Source organism: Elgaria multicarinata, chromosome 6 (assembly GCF_023053635.1).
Source record: "Elgaria multicarinata webbii isolate HBS135686 ecotype San Diego chromosome 6, rElgMul1.1.pri, whole genome shotgun sequence".
NCBI lineage: Eukaryota > Metazoa > Chordata > Lepidosauria > Squamata > Anguidae > Elgaria > Elgaria multicarinata.
In genome coordinates this window covers 84,231,283-84,253,646 of record NC_086176.1, presented here as the reverse complement: position 1 = coordinate 84,253,646, position 22,364 = coordinate 84,231,283, and the positions used below count along the sequence as shown (strand labels likewise).

Sequence of the window (22,364 nt, the reverse complement as noted above, 5' to 3'; positions counted from 1 at the left end):
ACGCTCGAGTATGATTCTAGGTTTGAGAAAGGGTGGGTTATTAAATCTTTGTGCTCATTGGATGGGATTCCTTCTTCTCTCTCGTTGGTGCGTGTGTGATGCAGAGAAGGAAAAGATCAATCCATTCATCAGGTTCTTCTCAAGAGCCTAGTAATCCTATCCCAGCCTTCACTTGTCGGTATAAGCTGGCTGAGTAATGCTAAAGCTAACTTCATCTTGGCCCTGTGAAGGCAAAAGCTTTCAAGGCTTTGTGTGTCTGTGTGTGGTTTTCCTTTCTTTTCTGAATAAAGGAAAAGAAATCATATGTGCATAAGCAAGTGTAACACACAATTGTAGCATTGCAGAGGAGTGGTGTGACTTTTACACTAAATATCAAAACGGTACAATAAAATAGATTGGTTGAAGGATGTTATAGAGGTGAGCAAACGTACTGAAAGGAACAAGCTGTATATGTTACTGAAGGCCTCTATATGCTTCCTAAATTTTAGCTCGAAACCTTGCTAGTCTTGCTGTTAAAAACTTGTAAAAGAGACTTATTAGCCAGTTAGGAAAGTTTTAAAAGAAATGGATTAAGCTTCAACGGAATGCATAAATCCTTCAGAATTGTGAGAATTATGGCTTTTCAAAGCAGTTTCACTCTTACTTTTTTATATATAGTTTTGTGTACTGAAATAATAAGATGTTTCTATTCTGTCAGGGATGCTTTAGGGTGGATTCCTGCATTGAGCAGGGGGTTGGACTCGATGGCCTTGTAGGCCCCTTCCAACTCTGCTATTCTATGATTCTATGAAATCAGAAAACATACTGGCAGAAAACCCATATAGTTTGGACATTTTCCTGGGGAAACTTAATGCAGTCTGCAAATTCCCAGTCATTTATTCTCTATTAGAAGGTAGACAGAAAATTTGGATCAGATAATAAGAATATTACATATGTCATCCAGTCCATACAACAGAGAAAGCCCATGAACCCACAGGTTCAGCATGACTTTTCAGATTAATATTATGTATCATAAGGAATTTAAGAATCATTACTACAGCACACTGCCTAATTGAATACAAATTGTTTCTGGTGGTGGGGCTGAAGGGGAGTGCAAGCTTGCATCCATCCTGGTTATTCCCACTGGTCTTAACCACATGCCTGATGTCTGTTCTAAAGTTCAAGCTCAGGGTGCTCATCTGCACTGATCTATGGACAGAACTATAGTGCTGGCAGCCAGTGTGTGCAGGCATAGAAATGGTGCAATGTGATTTGTATGTAATATAGCGATTGCTCAACATCTTTGGCAACTTTCTTTTTTTTAGGAACTATGAATATATATGTATATATATTTAAAGCAAAACACCTATTATTCACAGCATACTGTAGCTTTTATTATTAGCCAACATACATTCTATGCCATTGTTTCAGCTTCTTGTCACTATGTGGCTACTAAACATTAAATCTCAAGATGTGTATGAAATGCCTGTAGCTCATTATAAAATGTGATGTATGTGGGGTTTTTTTTAGATTTTTCTTTTCTACTGTTTGAGCCAGTCTGACACAAGATGCCTTTCCTGTTCTCATCCATGCAAGAACAGATTGAAGGAAATCCAGTTTAAAAATATGGTGACGCCTGTTGCCTAAAAATGTGTTGAAATTCATTGTTGAATAGTATTTAGAATTTTCTTAATGAAAGTCACATTCAGTTGAATTTATTGATAGTTTGCTAGAATAAAAATATTAAATGTGCAGAAAAGTATTTAAAAACTTCTGCTAATTAGTTTACCGCTAAATTAAACTATCAGATTTTAAAACAATGGCAAATTTTATTACCTGCAGTGCAGTTGCCAGTGCAGCTACCAGATTTCCAGAAGGATTTAAAAAATAACATAGAGCTAAATATATGTGCAAGAACAAATTGTTTATTTAGTGGTATTGGGCAACCTGTAGCCTTCGGATTGTTTTGCCTACAACTATCATCATCCCTCACTGTTAGCTGCATTAGCTGGCCACTGTTGATGGGAGCGGGAGGGGCACAAGTTGTTCACACCCCTTATTATAGAATGCCAATTTGAATGGCAAAATATGCAAGTGCATAATATATATGCACATGTATTATCACTATGGATTTTTATGCAGAGAGGAACTCTCTGAATTGACCATTTTCTAGCTTGCTTCCACCTTTTGGTACATTTTTTCTTCTGTGAGTATTATTTTAAAGTCTTTTTCTTAATTGTATTTTAGCTATATAATATTTAAGAAGCAATATAGCGTTCCTGATCAGCAATCAAGTTTGTTCCTTAGGTTATTGAAATATAAGTACCAGTGGAAGCAGAAAGCTCTTGGTTAAATGCTTTTCAGAATTGATTAATAGATTTGTAGATTTGCTTTGGGGGATGATCAAGCAATAGCTGATATTGTCTGCTATCCTGGTTCTCAGTGGCAGCAAGTTGATTGCTATTAAAGACTTAGGAACTTCTTTTAAACAAGGTAAAAATTATTTGAAAGTTAATGTCTATCGAGATCAACTTTACATTGTGATGAATTTACTCAGGAACAGCAATGTGGGTTTTCTGGGAAAGTCATAAAATTCTCAATCCTAGATCAGTTAGGTCTTATTTGATATCTTTAGATACTGCATTGTAAGCTTAAGCTTGATGTATATATGTCCTAGAGATAATCTTTTAAAAAAGAGTTGCAACTTTGAAATTCCCTATTTTGGTATTATACCCATTCATGATGTTTCAAATAAAATTTATGAAATGGATGTCTTCATCAGATCATTAATCTGCAAGCATCTCTATAAAATCAACTAGTACTAAACACTATTTGCTTTTCTAAAAATCATTGATCAATTAACTGAAGTATAGGTTGCTTCCATCCTTATTTCTAGACTGCTTATTTTGGTTGAGAAGAAGTTCTTTTATGTGGGAAAGAGTGAATTATTTTCTCTTTCTCCATGCAGATTTACGGTCTTGGATATGTTCATCATATGAATTTCTCTTCAAGATGAAATCTATGGTAGTTACATATATTTCTTTAAAATATAGGTAATTGGGTTGATCCACTGGAAAAAAAATCCAAAACGCCATAGTAATGTAATGCTTTTATTAGGTGTAGCCTAAAAGCTGCAAATTAGTGAGAACTCCAAAGCTTTCCAACTAGTTTGTGATGTTTTAGATGGCCCTAATAAACATATTATTCTCCTGTGTCTGCATTGTAAGAATGGATGACAAGAATTGCACTCTGTGTCCTAAGAACTGCACTATGGCTTTGTCTATTCATGTTGCTTTCCATTCTGTTATAAATAGTTATGTTTGCCTTTTGAGTAGTGAGATGTGCAGAACTGATTATTGCATTATTATAAATGAATCCCAGTGCGTTTTCTCTGTTGTAATAAACTCAAATTCGACTGCGTGTATGTAAAATTTAGCAGTGATTATTTCTAGTGATTAAATATATTACAGTTACCAATTTTGAGCTCTTAATAACTCATAACACGGGGTGCTTCTACATTACAATTGTAGGCACAGGGGTGCCTATATGTTACAGTTTTCATTCATGGTGATGGTCCCATGAATGTACAATAACTAGCACTCTAGTGGTGGTAGCACTCCTATGTGTAAAAATCCATAATGAGAGAAAACAATTCTGGAAAGCTGTTTACTTCAATTTTTTTGAAGTTTTGTTTTCTTGAAAACTTCGTAGCATCTAATAGTTATTTATTATTTATTTATTTAAAATATATCTCGCCCTATATCACTAAGATCTCAGGGTGGCGTACTTGTCATACAATTTTAATTATTAGTAGTACATGTAAAATAGGGCTTTTTCACAGCTGGACAAAATCAGGTGCTGGAAAAGTACATCTGTCTAAGACCCTGGAGAGCCTCTGTAAGTCAGAGTAGACAATATTGGGCCAAATAAGCAAATAGTCTTATCTAGCAGAAAGCAAATTCCTATGTTCCTACTCAGGTATGGAGTTACCAGCCCCAAACATGAGCATTTTACATTGTGTTTGTGTTTAGAATCTGGAGAGTAGTAAATGGAAAAGATGTGTTTCTTAATTCCATTCCTCCTGAAACATCCTTGAATAGTGCAGGGAATAGCTAAAAAAAAGTATTGCTTATTTTTCATTTCCCCCACAACTTCCAATTTTTCCATGTGTGTGATTGTGTTCCATGGCCTCAAATTTTCTGGAAATTTTACATCTCTTCATCTGGGAAGCTGAAGTGTTTTGCACATGGATTTTGAATATTCCCATTTCTGAAGTCAGATTTATGTCCATTTATACAGAAGGGCATTACTGGTAGAACAAGCTGTGTGTATATGTGTATGCCTGTATGTGTGTCACAGTGCAAGTTGAGCAAGTAAATGAACCCTTTATTTATTTATTACATTTATATACCACCCCATAGGGGCAGTTTACAAAATGTTGTGGGTGACATTATTAGGTCCTGTAATATAGTATTCCAGAGGCGATATCAGCACAGAGCGGGCATATGGGTTTGTTGCGTCTAGCCCCATGTGTTTATATCCTTGTTATGTGGCCTGTTAATGCTTGTGAGGAGCTGTATTAGGTTTTGGGGCAGTCTATAAACAAGCACAGGCCTTCCACCCAAGGCCTGTGAGAAGAAAGTGTCATTGTTCAGGATGGGTTGTAGATCATTGATACACTTGAGTGGTTTTAGCTGGGAATTGTAGGATTTTTATCATACTACATGTGGTAATTGGCTTACCTAGTTCCAGGATGTTTGTTTGATCACTGTGATTTGTAACTGTGAGTACTTACTACATTTAATTTCCTTCTGATCTCACTGTTTACAATTCTTTTTCTCCCCCACAAACACTATATAAACCTGAAACTCTTCATAACACTCCATGAATCTGATGAAATGGACTGTAGTTCACAAAAAGTTTATATCAGAATATATGTGTTAGTCTTTAAGGTGCCACAAGACTCTTTATTGTTCTTATAGTGATCAGCTGAGATGCGAACAGTTCAGGGAGAGGAAGAGTCAAAAACAGCTGTCCCTCAGAGTTGAATGGGGTGCCCCTGCTTTTTCATCTCTTCCTTTGTTGCAGCCTGATCGAATGGTGGCCCTGTATCACTTCCAAGTTGATCAGCACTCAATTATCTGAGTAGCCTATTAAAGGGGATATTTTTATGAAGCCACTTGCTTATGTTATGCATGAGTTATGCTAGCATTATTTCTTTAGCACTTTTCAGTGCATATTATGACATACTACGTAATACCAAGACCCGTCCCAAGAGGTTTTTTTGCTGTCATACACAAATTAAAATGTCACTACTCTACCTACAAAGTCCTTGTCTTATCTCACATCGCATAAAGGCTGCAATCCTAGACCTAGTTTCTTGGGAATAAACTCCATTGAACTCAGTGGGGCTTAATAGGATTACACTGTAAATTATCAAGAGTTGATCATGGTACTATTTTTTCTTTCTTAATGTCTGTTACATTTCTTTCCCCTGAATAGCAATCGAAATTAGAAGGCTGTTCTCTGGCCCTAGAATGCAGAGAGTATCAGCCATCCAGAAAACTGCTGAGCTGCCTTTATGGACTTTCTCCATAAGAGAAGGCAATGGCATTGTTTCCAAGGTATTTACATAGCTGAGGCTGGTGCCCTTAACATTTTCTCACCCTAGGTGGTTGCATGGTTTGCTTCAATAGTTTTATAAATCCTGATTATGTTCAAATAACATCCCAGACTTTGCATTGCTCATTGAGGTTTCCCAAAATTAAACATCTAACAGGTATTAGTATGACCTCAATTTAGTTAGAATCTCAGCCATCTACCACAATTCAAATTATTCCTCATCATCATATGTAGACTTTTATCATTAAGAGTGGCATTACTTTTAGCTAATTTAGCTGTACCTAGGTGTGATATAGCTAAGCAGATTTGTCATCACTTCCCACCTTCTTGTGCAAAGTTGTAACAGTGCAACTTTGATGGATTCTGTACTGTTCAGGAATCCACAGGTTTTGCTTATATTTGACAGCCAGCTATTACTTTTGGTTTCCACTGGCTACCCTCTTCCATGCCTGTATAACATTTTTTTCATTCCATTCCATTTATTATAATCCTATACTGCCCCATAGACAAAGCTCTCCAGGGAGTTCACAAAATGAACCACCCAGAGTTATTTTTGTGAATGCTGCCCTATGAAGAGAGACTGAAACAACTGGGCATGTTTAGCCTGGAGAAGAGAAGATTGAGGGGGGACATGATAGCACTCTTCAAATACTTAAAAGGTTGCCACACAGAGGAGGGCCAGGATCTCTTCTTGATCATCCCAAGACATGGAATAACGGGCTCAAGTTACAGGAAGTCAGATTCCGGCTGGACATCAAGAAAAACTTCTTGACTGTCAGAGCAGTACGACAATGGAACCAGTTACCTAAGGAGCTTGTGGGCTCTCCCACACTAGAGGCATTCAAGAGGCAGCTGGACAACCATCTGTCAAGTATGCTGTAGGGTGGATTCCTGCATTGAGCAGGGGGTTGGACTCGATGGCCTTTTAGGCCCCTTCCAACTCTACCATTCTATGATTCTTTCTTTATCAACCATACATTTGGCTTCATCCTGGTAATGTTGGCCCCTTTTAGGCCCCTTCTAACTCAGTATGCTTCAGCTGATACAGGGTTGTTACAGTCACATGAGCAGGTATTAGTAGAATGCTAGAAACAGTAGTGGCCTCAGCCAGTCAAATGCCTTCTATATGAGGAGCTACTGATAAGATCTACCCATTGAGCTCTGCCCATGTGCATTGTAGCTACAGAAGCAAAGACCACCCACTGTGGTCCATCCATCCTTTCTGACTACCAAGGGTGGTGGTGATGGATGGTAGCAAGGGCAGAAGTGGTTTCATCATTTCACTGCAAAAAAAGTGGTTGCCAAAATTTACGGATCCAATTGCCAACCCGGCAAGTGTTTGCAAAGTCCTGGCACCGTGGACTAGCATGAGAGTGGTGGGCATGTCAGTTGAGCTATGGAACTAGTCTGATGGAGCTAGTGAGTTATCTTGTGCAAATTATGATTGTATTAAAATATTTCCAGCAATATTAAGAACCCAAGATTAAAATCACAACTGTGAAGTAATCTTAGTACCAAATATTAAGAGAAATGTATATTCAAATGTATATACAATTGGATTTTGTAATAGGTTGCAGAGCACTCTACATATTAAACATTGCTCTGAAGGAGATCACATAATTTAGCCTGGACTAATTGTACTCTGTGTACAGGTGAAACATGATACATACTCAGAATAAACTTCAGTTACATGTACAGTTTTTATTGTGAAACTGTAGTTTCACAGTGGTGAATTTTTTGAAAAGAGTATGAGATGGACGAGCAAGGAGAGTTGGATTAGGATATAGAGTTTCTGTGGAATTATACTGTTTAGTCTCCGGCACATGATCGTTAAAATGTGTGTTTAAAGTCCTTTTTCTACACATACATTGCTTGTGAGCTATCAGTTTTTTCATGATGAGGGCTGCACTTTTGCTGGTTTTAAAACTGTGGTTGAGATAGACATGAAGACAAATTGTGTATCAAAGTCCAGAGTTTCTACTTGATGATGTATTATGTGGCATAATTGTCAATTGCAGCAGATTTGCTAGCTCTGATTTCTATGGTTGTGATCCTTACCTTCTTCCTTGGGAATTAGCATTTCATATTCAGTGTTGTCATTAAATGATTTATTTAATCCAAAGCTTCCTGAATATTTTACAATCCCTCTAAGTTGTCTACATCAATATTTAAACTTTATATGTTGGAACTTTTTTGATTCAAAGTACTAAATATTGTCAATTTCATCTCTTAAAATAAACTGGTTTGTGAACCAATTTTATGAAAAATGAGTAACAAGATGTGGAACAAACTAAGAAAATTATACACTAACTTTATTATGCAAATATGGTACCATCGAAGAACATGATAATTATTTTGGCACATGTTTTAATAAAATATATGCATTTGTATTCTCCAGTGGACCAACTACATCCATGGGTGGCAGGACCGGTGGGTGGTCTTGAAGAACAACACTCTAAGTTACTACAAGTCTGAAGATGAAACAGAATATGGCTGCAGGGGCTCAATCTGTCTGAGTAAGGCTGTTATTACAGTAAGTGCTGTCTTAAAGTTTCTTTATCTTGTTATATCAGTGCTTTAGATATATTTCCAGACACTAATATGGTCAAATCAGAATAATCTTTGATGTAATCTTGCGTCGGACAGCGTGGCTAGGAAAGTATTGTATAAGAACTTGTGAATATTTTTAATTGACCAGACCAAGATAGAAGATCTTCCTTGCAAATTATCAAAAAATAGGACCAGGTCAAAAGCATAATATTTTCACATCAAGGAGAACCATGCTTATAGCCAGACTTTTGGTTTATTTGGTGTAGCAATTCACACTATTGGAAGAGACTGCTGTTTAAAAAGTGGCTTTTCTCCCTGGTAGCAGGAACACGGCACAAAAAACAAACAAGCTCTAGCTGTACATGTGGTTCTCACATGTATATATATGAGACTGGCCTGGTCAAGGCTATTTAAAAAAAAACATTTGGTAAAGACATCCGATGGCTGATCATACATTACCAACAGCAGTATGATACCAATGTTGAGAGTGTGGGTGCTCCCATGCAGATCTGCTGATGTATCAGGAAGCAATCATGTGTTTACGCTGCTCATGTGCTTGCTTCACATGCCAGTGCCACTTTGCCCCAGGATCTAACAATACTGGCATAGAAAGTAACTATGTTTCTGTCTGTGCCTCCATGATGGCTTCCTTGAACTGTTGCCAGAACATCACAGGAACAACTATGCAACGTTGGCTCCTTCCTCTGCTGGTAATAAAAGAATGGACCATAATGTAGTCACGCTCAATCTCAACTTCCTATATAATTTCAGTTGAATTAGAAGGAAAAGACAAGTTGCTACCCTCAAAAAAGCATTGGAAAGAATAACATCTGTGTTTCCAAGGGTATATGTAATATGTCAGATAGCGTGGGAAATAAAGTGTATATGATGCCCAGCAATAGCTTCACAAACATTCCCTTACAAATGCATTTGTGAAGTGGTAAATAAAGAGAGAAAATGATTACGCAGTGAGGTTGTGGGAGAACACTGCTTTGAGAGGTTATTCTTGAATTGTAGCTTGTGAAATGCACAAGGATTTTTACTGAACATGTCATTGTCTGTTTTATTGGCTAGTGACCATTCTTTAGTAGGGCTATGCACAGTCTCCCCAATTTGCCTTGGAGGCCATTTCAGAGCCCCCGAAACAGTCCCAATTCAACTCAGGGTGCTTCAGGGGTTGCCCACCTCGTCTCAGTGCAGAAGCCAAGGCAAGATTTGGGCCCCCTGAGGTGATTCGGCCTTACAGGTCCCTGGGTGCCGTCAGCACAGCCAGCACTTAGGAAAGCCAGGAGCAAGGCTGGGCAGGAGTCCATTGGACTCCAATACCTTGCTGCCCCCTTACCCCTCCAGCCCAGAGCTGCTGCTGTTGGGACTTACCCACTCACCTTCTGCCACCCCACTGCTGCCACTGCCACATCATCGCCATCACCGCCACAACCAGGAAATGTAGCATCCTACTGAGAGCCAGGCCACAATTTCAAGGTATTGTGGGGGGAAACTACAATGGCCACAAAGGGCCCTGCTTTAATTGATGCATCATTTCTGTTCTGTTGATAGTTATATGCAACTTAGTTACATCAAGGCTGGATATTGTTATATGCTGTAAGTCAGACTGCCCTTAAAGAGTGTCGAGAAATTTCAGTTGTCAGGAAATGCTTCTGCAAGGCTGCTAACCAGAACCAGTTTTACAGAGCATTACTCCATCACTCCACTGTCTGCCAGTTTGTTTCTGTGCGTAATTTAAGGTGTTGGTTAAGGTCTTTTAAAGCCCTAAATGGTTTAGGGCCAAGTAACATTATGGACTGTTCCCTGCAATGAGCCAGAGAAGCGCTTCGTATTCCACTGCCAACTGAGGTATGGTAGGAACATGGAAAAGGCTGTTCTCAGTAGCACTGCTCAGATTGTGGAACTCTATTCCCCATATAATTGGATTTACCTGCCAAGTTGAAACTTTCTGTTTAAGCAAGCATTTGGCTAAATTATTATTTTTACTGTACCATGGTTTAGTTTAAATTATGGTTTTAGATGTATTGTGTTGTATGCCATCTTGAACACTCAGAGCAGAAAGGCAAAATCTAAATCCTGTAAATAAATATATATTTTTAAATGAAGATGCCTGCATTTTATGGATTTGTAAATTCTAAATGTCTGCCCCCTTTATTGGTGTTGCCTTTTAAATCAATCAATCTGAACATTTTATACCTACTTCTAAATGGGTTTCATTCATACCTTTCCTCAAAATCTTGGAATTTTGGGAATAAAATGTTTTTGGAAAGGGAGACTATTTAACTGTCTAATTTAGCACACAGGCATAATATATTCTAATTTGGTGCTTTATCCCTCTAGTTTGTACTTCATGGAAAGCACTCTTATCACATATTTGCTTCTCTTTACTGTCATTTAATAATGAGCTTCAGTTGTTCTATCACTGCCATAAACCCTGTATATGATAATAATTTATACTGATCAGGCTCATCATTAAGGCGTTGTAACACAGGGTCTAGAAATAAAGGAAACAGCATTGTCATAAATAAACTGTGCAGATATGAAGGAAATGTAGCTTTAACAGTCTTTTAGGGTAAATTATTTTTCAAAGACCTCAGAATCATAGGCCAGGCTATCCTTTTTTCGGATAGTGACCCAGTTCACGCGATGAAACAGTCCATGGTTTGTTAACCTGAAAGGCAGCCTTTTATAGATCTTAAATCTGCAGTTTACAATCCTTCTGGACCGCACCTCTGTATCTTTAGATAGCTGAGCATTGTTACGTTGTATTGTAACATAGTCACTTAATGAAATAATAGTGTTTGTTTTTGCTGTTGAAGTGGCTTTGTTAAGTACAGAAGACTAAATCCAACACAGAGGGAGAGGCCTGCTTTAACCTATTGGTTTCAAGTGGCTTAAGCATGGCTAGCTCTCTGTTGGATTTAGGCCATGCTGCATTTTTAATGGATATCCTGTTTTTAGGCTAATATATAAATACACAGCCATTCCTGTAACTTGGAAACATCTTATAAAGCAAATGTGAAATTACTTTACTGATGGAATTTTGTAAACTAGCATCTACAAGCACTTCTTTTGAGACATTATAAATATGTACTTGTGAACAAATGAGGGTTTCTGATCTCCATTCCATGACCTGACTTTTTATTTACTTATTTAATTAGAGAAGTCTTGGCAACTAGTGTTTTGGAGTCATGGCAAAAGCTGTGAGGAAATGTAAAGGGAAGCAGTAAAATCTCTGTATAAATACATTATATGTTGTATTGCACATCGCTTTACAGCAAAGGCACGGGTTTGCTTCCTATATAGAATTTTCTCATTCTGTATATTTTATCTGTGAAACAATTACTTTGAAAGTTTTTAAAGAAAAAAATACAGCCTGAGCTTTTAGTAATTCTAAACTCACTAATATGTGAGTAGGCAATGTGGTGCCCATGGGCACCAGTGCACCCCCATACACCTTTATGAGTGCCTACCAAGATGCCCTATCCCTAATTTAAAAAAAAAAAAAAAGATTAACACATTTTCTAAGCAGCAGCTGGGTTTGCTTCAAAGCAAAGTGAGAGCTACCAGTTGCTGCCATCTTCATTTCAAATTAAAACCTCTGGACTACATGTTGGGGTTCAGTGACATTCTAAGGATTGAAGATGAGAGAGAGAGAGAATATGGATGGGGGCATGCGAGTGTATGGTTGGAGTGAGGGACTTCTCTGCATGGCTGCCCCACATCTCTGGAAAAATCCCCATTGGAGGTCTGCCATGCACCATCGTTGCAGGCTTTTAAGAAGGCTTTAAAAACATTTTATTTTACCATGGCCTTCTCATGTTATGAATACTATTATTGCTGCTATTGTCATTGTTGTTCTTGTTGGTTTTATTGTTGGCTTTTATTGGTTTTAATTGCTAGTTTATTGTGCTTATGTTTTAATTACTTTTAATATTGTATCTTTTTTATTTATTTTATTGTTGTAAGCTGTTACAGAGGTGCAGTCAGAGCTCCAAAACAAAGCTACTCTTTTGATCCCAAATAAATATGACTCTTGATGACAGAACTTTGCATCATGCCAGACTCCCAGTTTAAAAAAATAAAATTAAAATATCAGGAGGGGCAGGTGGGGCACCAAGACAGGTGTCTGTGGGCACCTCATTGGAGACCTTAGCATTGCAGTATAGGTCTGGCCTGGACCTGAACATACTTCATTTTAGAAGGTAGAGCTGCTTCTTGAGTCTTGGAAGCATGAGCAGGCTTTTGGGGGGCCCAAATTTGGCCTAACACACTACTTAAGGGCTACGAAGCCTTGCCCTTAGTAGGGCAAATGCACTGGTTGCTATTGCATATCTCAATTTCAGCCTTTCCCCTATTCCACTTCATTTAGCAGCATAGATATGGGGTGTGGAATTTGCAGGTTGACTATTTGCACCCAAGGGGAATAGGTGTGGAATGAATGTTGGTGGCATTTAGTCAGTGGAAAAGAAGATTTGGATGACAGAAATGTTTAGTCTGAAGGGCAGGGCTAGCAGCTATTTTGAATGTGAGAGGATTTTGAATGTTAAGCAGTGACCGCTTAGATGTTGGAGTTGTGAGCAAGAGATGGATGCTTGGACCCAAGGAGCTAATGTTTGAAGCAGTACTGATTCATGTAAAGGAAGTTGGGTATGCTGTATGTGGAGTTGTACAGTGATCCTGGCCCCTACAATATGTATTTTGCTTCATTTGTTATTGTGAATATTAACAAAGCAGAACAAAAAATAAATCGTGAAAAAGAAAAACAAACATTACTTATATAAGAATATCATCGTTTCCCCCCCCCATAAAATATACTGTTCATTTAAAAAAAGGGTGGCGGGGGGGAGTTATGCATAGGTTTCAAGAAAATCAGAACAAATATCCATGTATTTATCCACTTGCAAATCATACCTATATAACACCTGTTCAGATGTTTATAGTGTTGGTAATTCCTCAGTCCATTGCATTTTATTCTTCCAGCTTGATGGTATAAGTCTTTTAGCTCTCATAAGAGCTCTGAAAATCCATTTGCGCTGACTATGTGTTAACTTCCAAGAAGACGGTAGGTAGTTTAGAAGGACATGCACATCGTTCCATATTATGTGAACTGCCCAGAGAGCTTCGGCTATGGGGCGGTATCCAAATGCAATAAATAAATAAAAATAAAAAGATTGTTTCAGTACAAAGTTTATCCTTATTATAACCTCCTCCCAAAAGGAGGCGACTATTGGGCATTGCTAAAACATATGAATTAAGGAAGAATTAGGTGCATTACGTCTCCCAAGAATTGTGCAAGTTAGATAAAACCTTATTGAAAAGGCGTTGTGGAGTCCAATAAACCAGAAACATTTTTTTTTTTTTGCTAAATAAGACATAGCCTAAGATCCATAGAAGCTTCAGATACAGATGCTAGGGCAACAATCCATTGATTAGGCAAAATAGGACAATTCTCTATTCCAATCTTATCTTAAACTATGGGTCTCATATTTATTTACTTCTACTAAATGCTTATACATATGGGTCGTAGATCGACGCATCTGTTCAGCTGCTATAAGTGTTTCTAACAATACTGGAGGCTTTGAAGCTGTAAAAGCAGCCAGACCAAACCTAGATTCCTAAATTATCTGCCCACTGCCTGTTTTTAATAAATCCCACTTGTTCTGGTCTGAGCAGTGTTCTAATGACTTGTTGCAGTCTATCAGCTGAAATTGCAGTTAATATTTTAATAACAATGTTTATTAGTAAGATCGGTCTGTAATTCGCATACTTAGTATGGTCCTTGCCAAGTTTAGGGATGACTATAATATAAGCATCATTTAATGATGAAGAAAGCGAACCCGCTTCAAATATATGTTTGTAAAGTTATTAAAAGTTTTAGAGGTAGAAAAGTAGAAAAAGTTTTATACCACTCAATTGGGAACCCATCTAGACATGGGGATTTTCCATTGTTAATACTCATAATTGCTTTTGTAATCTCTTCAAGTCTTATAGGAACTATAAGATGTTGTCTTTGCAAGGAATCTAAGCAAGGGAGCTTAATCTGGGCAAAGAAAGTATTCATATCTTGCTCCGATATCTCGCTACCCTTACTATACAACTCCGTATAAAATCTTAAAAATTGTAAATTTATATCTGTAGGAGAAGTATGTATCATGTTATTCTCATCTTTAATGGCGGAAATGACATTTCAATGTTTTTGGTGTTGAAGACAGTGTGCCAAAATTTTACTGGGACCTTCCCCATTTTCCCAGTATACCTGTCACAAGCAAGTTAGGGAAAATTACGCTTACTGAGAAAGAATATTGTTTAGTTTGCATTTAACTTTTGCAACTCCTAATACAGTTGTGCTGATGGGGAAGTGGCAAACTGGGTTATAAGAGATTTCAACTTATTTAAAGGCACCTGTTGTGCTGTTCTAAGTTTTTTCTTATGTGAAGCATAGGCTATGATTCAGCCCCCAATAAAGGCTTTGCTGGCCTTCCATTCCATGGCACAGGAACCCACAGTACCCTCAATATTAAAATATTCAGACAATTCAGCAGAGATCTGAGATTTAAAAGAGAAAGATTTAAAATCATTTAAAAGAGAAACATTAAAACGTCAAAGATCTGAAGGCCTTGGCAAGTCTGAGAACTGTAACTCCAAGCATACTGGGGCATGGTCTGAAATTACCAATAATTGCCTGTTGCAGAGAAAGGGAAAGTCGTTTAAGAATTAAAATTGCCACCCCTTTGGAACATGTTGAAGTATCTGTTACATGAACCTCACCAACCCAGTCCTTGTTTAACAAGTGGGCGTTTTCAGCAGTCAGGTGGGTTTTTTGTAAAAATGCCACATCAACATTAAGTTCTTTTAGCTTAGACAGCACTCTTTTCTGCTTGTTAGTATTTCAGGGTGGGGGTGAATGGGGTGTAAAACCAAAGTATTACAAGCAAAGAAGTATCTGCTTGCCACTATAATTCAGCCAAAATGGTTCCCTCCAATAGATTGTTTTGACAATTTAATAACATCTTAATAGAAAGCAGTCAAATAGAATTTTGCGGCTGCTAAATCTTTCCTTATCAAGCCTTTGCTACTCTGTGTTAAAATAGGGGGTGTTATTATTATTATTATTGGTGGAAAAGTCATTTGATGCTGTTAGAATAGAAAAACGAATGTGCAGGTTTTACAGTACATGCATAATAGTTTCAGTGGGACTGCACACCAGAGAATAAGACTGAGAAAGGTGAGGTGAAAGGGAAGACATCTAAAATGTATTGGAACAGAGGGGGAAAGACATAAGAACTATAACAATACTTTTGCATAGCATTTTCAAAATGAAGTGTTCAAAATGCTTTACACACACTGTCTAGTTGTAAGTATTTACAACTCTACAAGATGGTCATTATCATCTCCCATATTGCAAAAGAGGTGACTTTTGGACTTTACTGCAGAAGTATGAAGATCATCAAGAATGGAAAGATAGCTAATTTGCAGATATAGTTAGGAATGCAGCTCCTTTTTCTGATCTTTGTTTTACATGCAACTATGTGGCTATAAGAGGGCAAGGATTATGCTCTACTTGTAACTAACCAGGTTTTTGTCTTGAACTTTTGTCCCATCAGTTCTTGGATGGGACACCTCCTGGGAACCTCAATATATGCCACCTTCCTTGCTATTGAAGAAACGCAGGATTGAAATATAATAGATAAACAATTTAATGACACAAAGCAACCAACTGTAATAAACTGAATGGTACTTTATCATATTTCTTTCCAATGAGCTATATATGTTCTGTGAAAAGAAGTTTTGAGGGGGAAGGTTTAGTTTAATTCATAACTTAATTTATCTTTGGATTAATTTGTATCAAATGGTGTCTGAGTGAATTTCTCCTCCCTCAGTGCCCCCTAAATCTGCTCTAGAGGTTTGGAGGATCTTCTGAAGCAAATTTGGGGGAGATATGGATGGCTGCATAGGGGGTAAGTCCACTCACACAACATTTGATTTTAGCCCTTTGTTCCTGTGGTGTGTTTTGAAACAATGAAGCTAAGAAGAATATTAGCAGAAGTGAAGTTTCTAGATTCTGTGTGCATTTTAATTCAAAGAAGAAAAACTAAAGAAGCTAGGTGCAGTTAATAGAATTTGGTGATTGTTTTGGGGCCAATTCTAAAGGTGGGATATTTATGCATTAGTTATATTAGTAAGTTTTAACTGTAGTACAAAAGAATTGATCTGGAAAATCACCCTAGATTTCTATTACAGACTAAAAGACAAATCTAGCCTCTCCCAATCTGATGCCCTCTAGATATGTTGGACTGCATTTCCCATCAGTTACCATGGGAATGATTTACTATTTTATTATGTTTCTACCCCTCCCAATAACTAATGTTCTCTGGGTGGATTGCAAACTGTTAAAAACTAAAATCCCACTGAACAGTTAAAATATAACATACAATATAAAAATTTAAAAGAACAAAATACATAATGCTAAACAATAGACAGCACTGGAATTGATAAAACAGCCATAATAACATAGAATGATGGGAACTGCAGTGTTAACACATCTGTAGGTGGTCTAGAAAATACATAAAATTCCAGACTGTGTTACCAGCCAAAATAGTTTTAGGTGTGGAAATCCAAGGAGCAAAACTGACACTTCCATCTCAAGCCAAGACTAGCTGTGTCTTTCTAAGTTCACACAAGTGTATTGAAGTCATATTGGAACTCAGCCCATGGAGGAAATTAATACTATTGTGTACATTTTTTATTTTTTTGCTGTACAAGGTTGAAAAGGACTATGTCTCTTAGTTTGGTTTAAAGTACAATTTTTTAAAAATATGTTACTTACTTCATCTTCAGGTTTATAATTAACTTTTCAACTTGCTGGGTTTTCTAAAGTCTGATTACAGGAATACACAACAAATTTTATTGCATTCCAGCACACCGAAAGTTACATACATAAGGAATGAGTGTTCATTTAGCTATTAAAAGGACAAGTAGTCATGGAGGATCTAATAGAAATGGCCAAGTTCAAAAATTTGGCCACTTGGTCGGTGATTGACTTGTCTGAATTCTGAAGTAGTAAGGTCATTAGGAATTCAATAGGGTGACCAGGAAAAGACTTTAAAATGGGGTTCAGAAGATCATTCCTAGCCCTTTGATAAAATCTACAGAACAGTAACACACGTGATGTGGTTTCCACCTTGGTATTATTACAATAGCATCTGTTGAGTAGTGGGATTTTATTATATCTGCCACCTAAAAGTTTAGATGGAAGAACATTAAATCTAATGTTTAGAAGGAAGTTTTGAAGGAAGAACGTTAAGTCTGAACATCAAAATGCTGAGGAAGTATTGAACTTTTGTGCATCCTTTCAGCTCTACATCTAAGTTATGGCTTGCTGAATGTCTGAGTGTAGGGTTTGAGTGGTTGTCCTTTACTCATTGTAGATGAGTAGTGGCGATGAATTTTGTATTATGTTTATACGGGTTGATTGTTTTTCCTTTCTATATTAGGATTTCCCATCTCTTCCCCTGGATATCCCTTTGAGAGAGCTAAGATGTGTGTTACAGCTTTCTGCTTCACTTACACGGGGGTGACGTGGATCTGTTGTAGCTCTCTGTAGTGTTTCTGTCAACTAAACAAGGATCCACATGTCCTACTGTACATAAAATCACTGGGCTAGATCCAGAGTTTTGGTCTGTTGGTGGGACCATCCCCAAACAAAGGCCCACTCAGAATGCTCCCACTGGGAGAAAGTGGAAGAGGTGATCTTCACTGATTCCCCCTCCCTCTGCAGCTCCCAGTGCCGCCACCTCCACAATTCTGAAGGAGTAGATTTTCAGGGGACGTAGGCAAACATCCCTTTCCCCATTCATCCAGCAGAAAAGCTCTGCTGGATCAAAAGCGTCCTGCTGACGAAAGGAATCACTCTTTCCTCTTTCCGTGAGAAGCGTGGCCAAATCCAACCCATCATTTGAGGGGAGTTTGACCCCCAGCAACTAAAATTATTGGCTGATTAAGGCCAAAATATAACATATGGGAAGGATTTTAGTAAGTGGCTTGGAAGGGTCATATTATTATTATTATTATTATTATTATTATTATTTATTACATTTATAAATGTATAGCCGAAGCTCTCTGGGCGGTTTACAAAAGTTATGAATGGATTCAGAACCAAAAGAAAGTGCTTCTGCTCTAGGGCTTCTCTCCCCACCTTTAAATATATATAAGATCAATAATACACTGTTCAATCCAGTCATAAAATCCTATTTTAGCTTAATCTTTTACTCTCATAGTCCTGAACACACTTGTACTAATTAATGTGTAGGCAACAGTTTTGTAAGCCCTTTTCCGCTGTCACCTAACGCTCACTCCCAACTCCTTGGTTACCAAAGTCCTGTTAGAACCCTCCGAATCTCACTGGTCTAGGGCAGTGGTGCAAAAAGTAACCTCAATAGGGCTATCCCCTTTTTTCCTGCTATCTCTGGACTTGGACAGCGCTAAACAGATCACCAAACAGAGACTACTGGATATAGACCACCAAGAGCTCCGGGGAACTGCCTGGGGACCATGTTCCCCCCAATCATTGGGTCTCCTAGTCCCTTCTTGCAAAGATGGAATGCCATATCTGGGTTGGTTAACCATTCCCAAATACAGGAAAGCATTCACCCTAGCAAGATTTAACGTCCTCCCCTCCAAGTTGCTGGAGGGCAGATATAAGAAAATTCCATCCAAAAACAGATACTGCCCATGTAATAACATCGAGGTGGAATCCATTCTGCACGTGCTCTTCCATTGCAATTTTTACCAACAGGCAAGAAAAGACCTATTATGTCCTATTATGCAACGTCTCCCTGGACGATCCCCTGAGTCACTCCTGATTAGTCTACTTCAGGGCTCCAGTAAATCTACCACTGAGCAGGTGGCCAAATTCCTGAATTTGGCCATCCGCACCAGATCGCTTATGGATGTTGATTGCGTTTAAATCCACAGATTAGCAATTTTATTATCTATATATCCCTCCCTTTTTCACTATGCTAGGCCCCAATAACCCAATTCTGTTCCCTTTTCAGAAACCAACAAATAACAATCTAGTATCTTTAGTGATTTTGTAACACTCCTTCTTTTTTATCCCTACTCTGTATTGTTTTATATAATGGTGTATCTTCTTGTTTTATATTGGTCTGTTGACTGTAAATAAAGAAATACAATACAATACTATAAGCCTTTTTAAAAAAAGTAATCTGTCACTTCTAAGCTTTATAGTCTCTAAAACTGTTTCAGGGTGGTATTTTTTTTATCGCTCTTTGGGAACAACCTTGCAGACAGCATAATAAAATTAAACAATCGTGTGCAGGGGCCTGTGAAATACCCTATGAAAAGAAAACAGTTATTACATTTGAATATGATGTAAAACTCTGACAGTATGCCTACTGTTTTTATTGCTGACTCAACAGGAAATCAGTGATTAATCTCTGGCAAAATTCTTTCCCCACAGCAATGGTAAGCCACCATACTAAACTACCAACTTCCAAAGAATACAGTATTGGAAGTGTCAGGACAGCTAGGCAAAAATGCAGTGCAATCATGTATACCTTGGGGTAGGATAAGGCCACTCTTCAGCTGGTAAACGTGACTCAAAAACTAGGAAACAGTGAAATTGAGCATTAAGGCTATTGTCTTTTTCAGGAAGTCGAACTGTATACTCCTTGTGGCACCCACCCTCTGGGAAGCCCTACCTCATACGGTTCATGAGGCAGAAAATGTAACATCCTTTAAATGCCTTCTGAAAGCATACCTTGTCACACAGGCTTTCCCGGGATTTTAACTTATTTTTATTTATTTATTATTGCAAGGCAGCATACCTCCTTCTCCTCCTCCTCTCTGTTTTATCCTCGCAACAACAACCCTGTGAGGTGGGTTGGGCTGAGAGTCTGTGACTGGCCCAAAGTCACCCAGTGGGTTTCCATGGCCGAGTGAGGACTAGAACCTGGATCTACCGACTCCCAGTCCAACACCTTAGCCACTACACCACACTGGCTGTCTGGTTTTATATTGCCTTTTTAAACTTTTAACATTTAAAATGTATATGATACTTGTTGTATTTTATGGTTTTAATTGTGCACTGCTCAGAGAGCCTCCACTAATGGGCAGTATAAAAATGTACTAAATAAATAAAAATAAAAATAATGATTCAGTAGCAGTTGATTGAAAGGTGGTATAAAAATAGGCTGGCCTCTTCATGGGAAACTGATTGGAAGGTGGTATAAAATACATCTTATAAACATCCAGAGATGGATAGCAAATTATGGGAAGAATTAGTTATGGAGTGGGTGTATTTGGGCTTCCTGATACAAGGAGGAACCCATGTAAGAGGATGCCCTAGATGACAGCTAGGGTGCAACAGGCTAGATTAAAAAGAAAGTTTTAAAAGATGTAAGTTGGAATTAAAATAAAATAAATTGGATGTTTATTTTTAGTTGTCAATACTAGCTTTCTCTTCAAGAATAATTGAATATTGAAAAAATCCAACATCGCATAAGTGGACTATACAATAGGACTTTCTTCCCCCAAAATCTCCTGTGTAGGATTCCTCAATCCTCTGGAGTGGATATTAAGAGAGTGAAGAGAGCTGCAAGTAGGCAGGGAAATCACCCTGTTCCTGTTCTGCTGACAGAAGAAGTTATGTCAGTGGGAGGGGCTAATGGGATGCAACCCATCAAGTCTGAATATAAGCATGTTACCCTATATATCTCTAAACTGCATCAATACCTCTACAAAATACATTGGGTAGGATCCAGACCAAGTCATACTTTGAGTAAGTTAATTGATATCAATGGAATTCAAATTCGTCATGAAATTGCAAGGAAAGGGGTGGGTGGGAATCTGGCATGGCTGACCTTGTGTTAAATCACTTATCTCTCATCCTTGATGTTGCTCATCTGTAAAATAGGAGTGCTAGTTGGTTGCTTTTGACAAGGTCTTGGTTCAGTTCAGGTTCAGATTGTTATGTTAGTTTATCTCAGCAAACTCACAGATAGATTTGTATTTTATTTATTTCACTTATATACCGCTCCCATAGCCGGGGCTCTCTGGGCGGTTTACAGAAATATATGCCGGTGTGTGGTTCATAGCCTGTAGTGACCCAATATCCTGAACCACCATGTTGTATCCAACTCAACATTCTAGTGAAAAGCAAAATAGATCCCCCAAGCCTGAAGTCTGCCTTTCCCTGGCCTAGTGAATTTATTTATTACATTTATATACCACCATTTTTCCTCCTTTAGGAACCCAAGATGGTGTACATAATCCTCATTTATCGATTCTATCCTCACAATAACAACCCTGTGAGATAGGCTAGGCTGAGAGTTTGTGACTGGCCCAAAGTCACCCAGTGACCTTCCATGGCCAAGTGGGGACTAGAAGCCAGATCTCCTGACTCTCAGTCCCACACTGTAGCCACTACACCACACTACACCAGAAGTATACTCCCTCCTGCTACCAACTATCTCTGGAGAGGCCACCAGTGAGGGAGGAAGCAGCAGCCAGGCACCTCTCCACCGTGCCTGGGTCCAGCTCCAGCTGAGAGCCCCCTCCCTCCTGCTGTCAACTGCAACTGCTGAACTTTCCAACTAAGATTGTAGTGCCTGAGTTTGCTTTCCTTTTCCCCCTCCTCCTCCTCCCTCCCAATCCCCTTTCCTTTTGTGTCATGTCTTTTAGATTGTAAGCCTGTGGGCAGGGACTGTCAAGAAATACTTTTGTAAGCCGCCGTGAGAGCCTTTTTTGGCTGAATGGTGGCATAAAAATCCTTAAATAAATAAATAAAAATAAATAAGTATTGATGAGAAATTTGATTTAAATCAATGATTAAAGCTGTCTTGCTAATTTAAATTGCCTTGATTTCAGTCAATCCACCCTTGGGGGCAAGGTGGTCCAGTGAGAGATGGTCTGCCAAGCTATTGTTGGTGAACTTCTTGGCATGTACTTTGTGGGTGGTTGAGAGGACTGAAAATATTATGTTTTCTGCTGCTCTTATGAGATTAATGTTTCTGTTTCTGCTGTGTTTATTTTGATGTTGCTGCACTGAGAGATTTCCCCTTTAATTGTAAAGCTTTGCTATGTATTTTTTTTTACTGCTGTCCTAGTGATTTGGATTAGTTAGTGAATGATTTATTATGTGAATTTATAACTATTTTTAAAATATTGCTCTTATTTTTAAAATG

The 22,364-nt window shown here is 38.1% G+C and overlaps 1 protein-coding gene across 2 annotated transcripts in view; it reads left to right on the top strand.

Annotated features, from left to right (window-relative positions):
- The window catches only part of CERT1 (ceramide transporter 1), an 82,125-nt gene that overhangs the window by 993 nt on the left and 58,768 nt on the right, over window positions 1-22,364 (top strand). For both annotated transcript variants that reach the window (XM_063127942.1, XM_063127941.1), the window contains exon 2: window positions 8,000-8,134. In XM_063127942.1, the coding sequence (XP_062984012.1) occupies window positions 8,000-8,134 (135 nt within the window). The remainder of the gene's footprint in view (window positions 1-7,999; window positions 8,135-22,364) is intronic.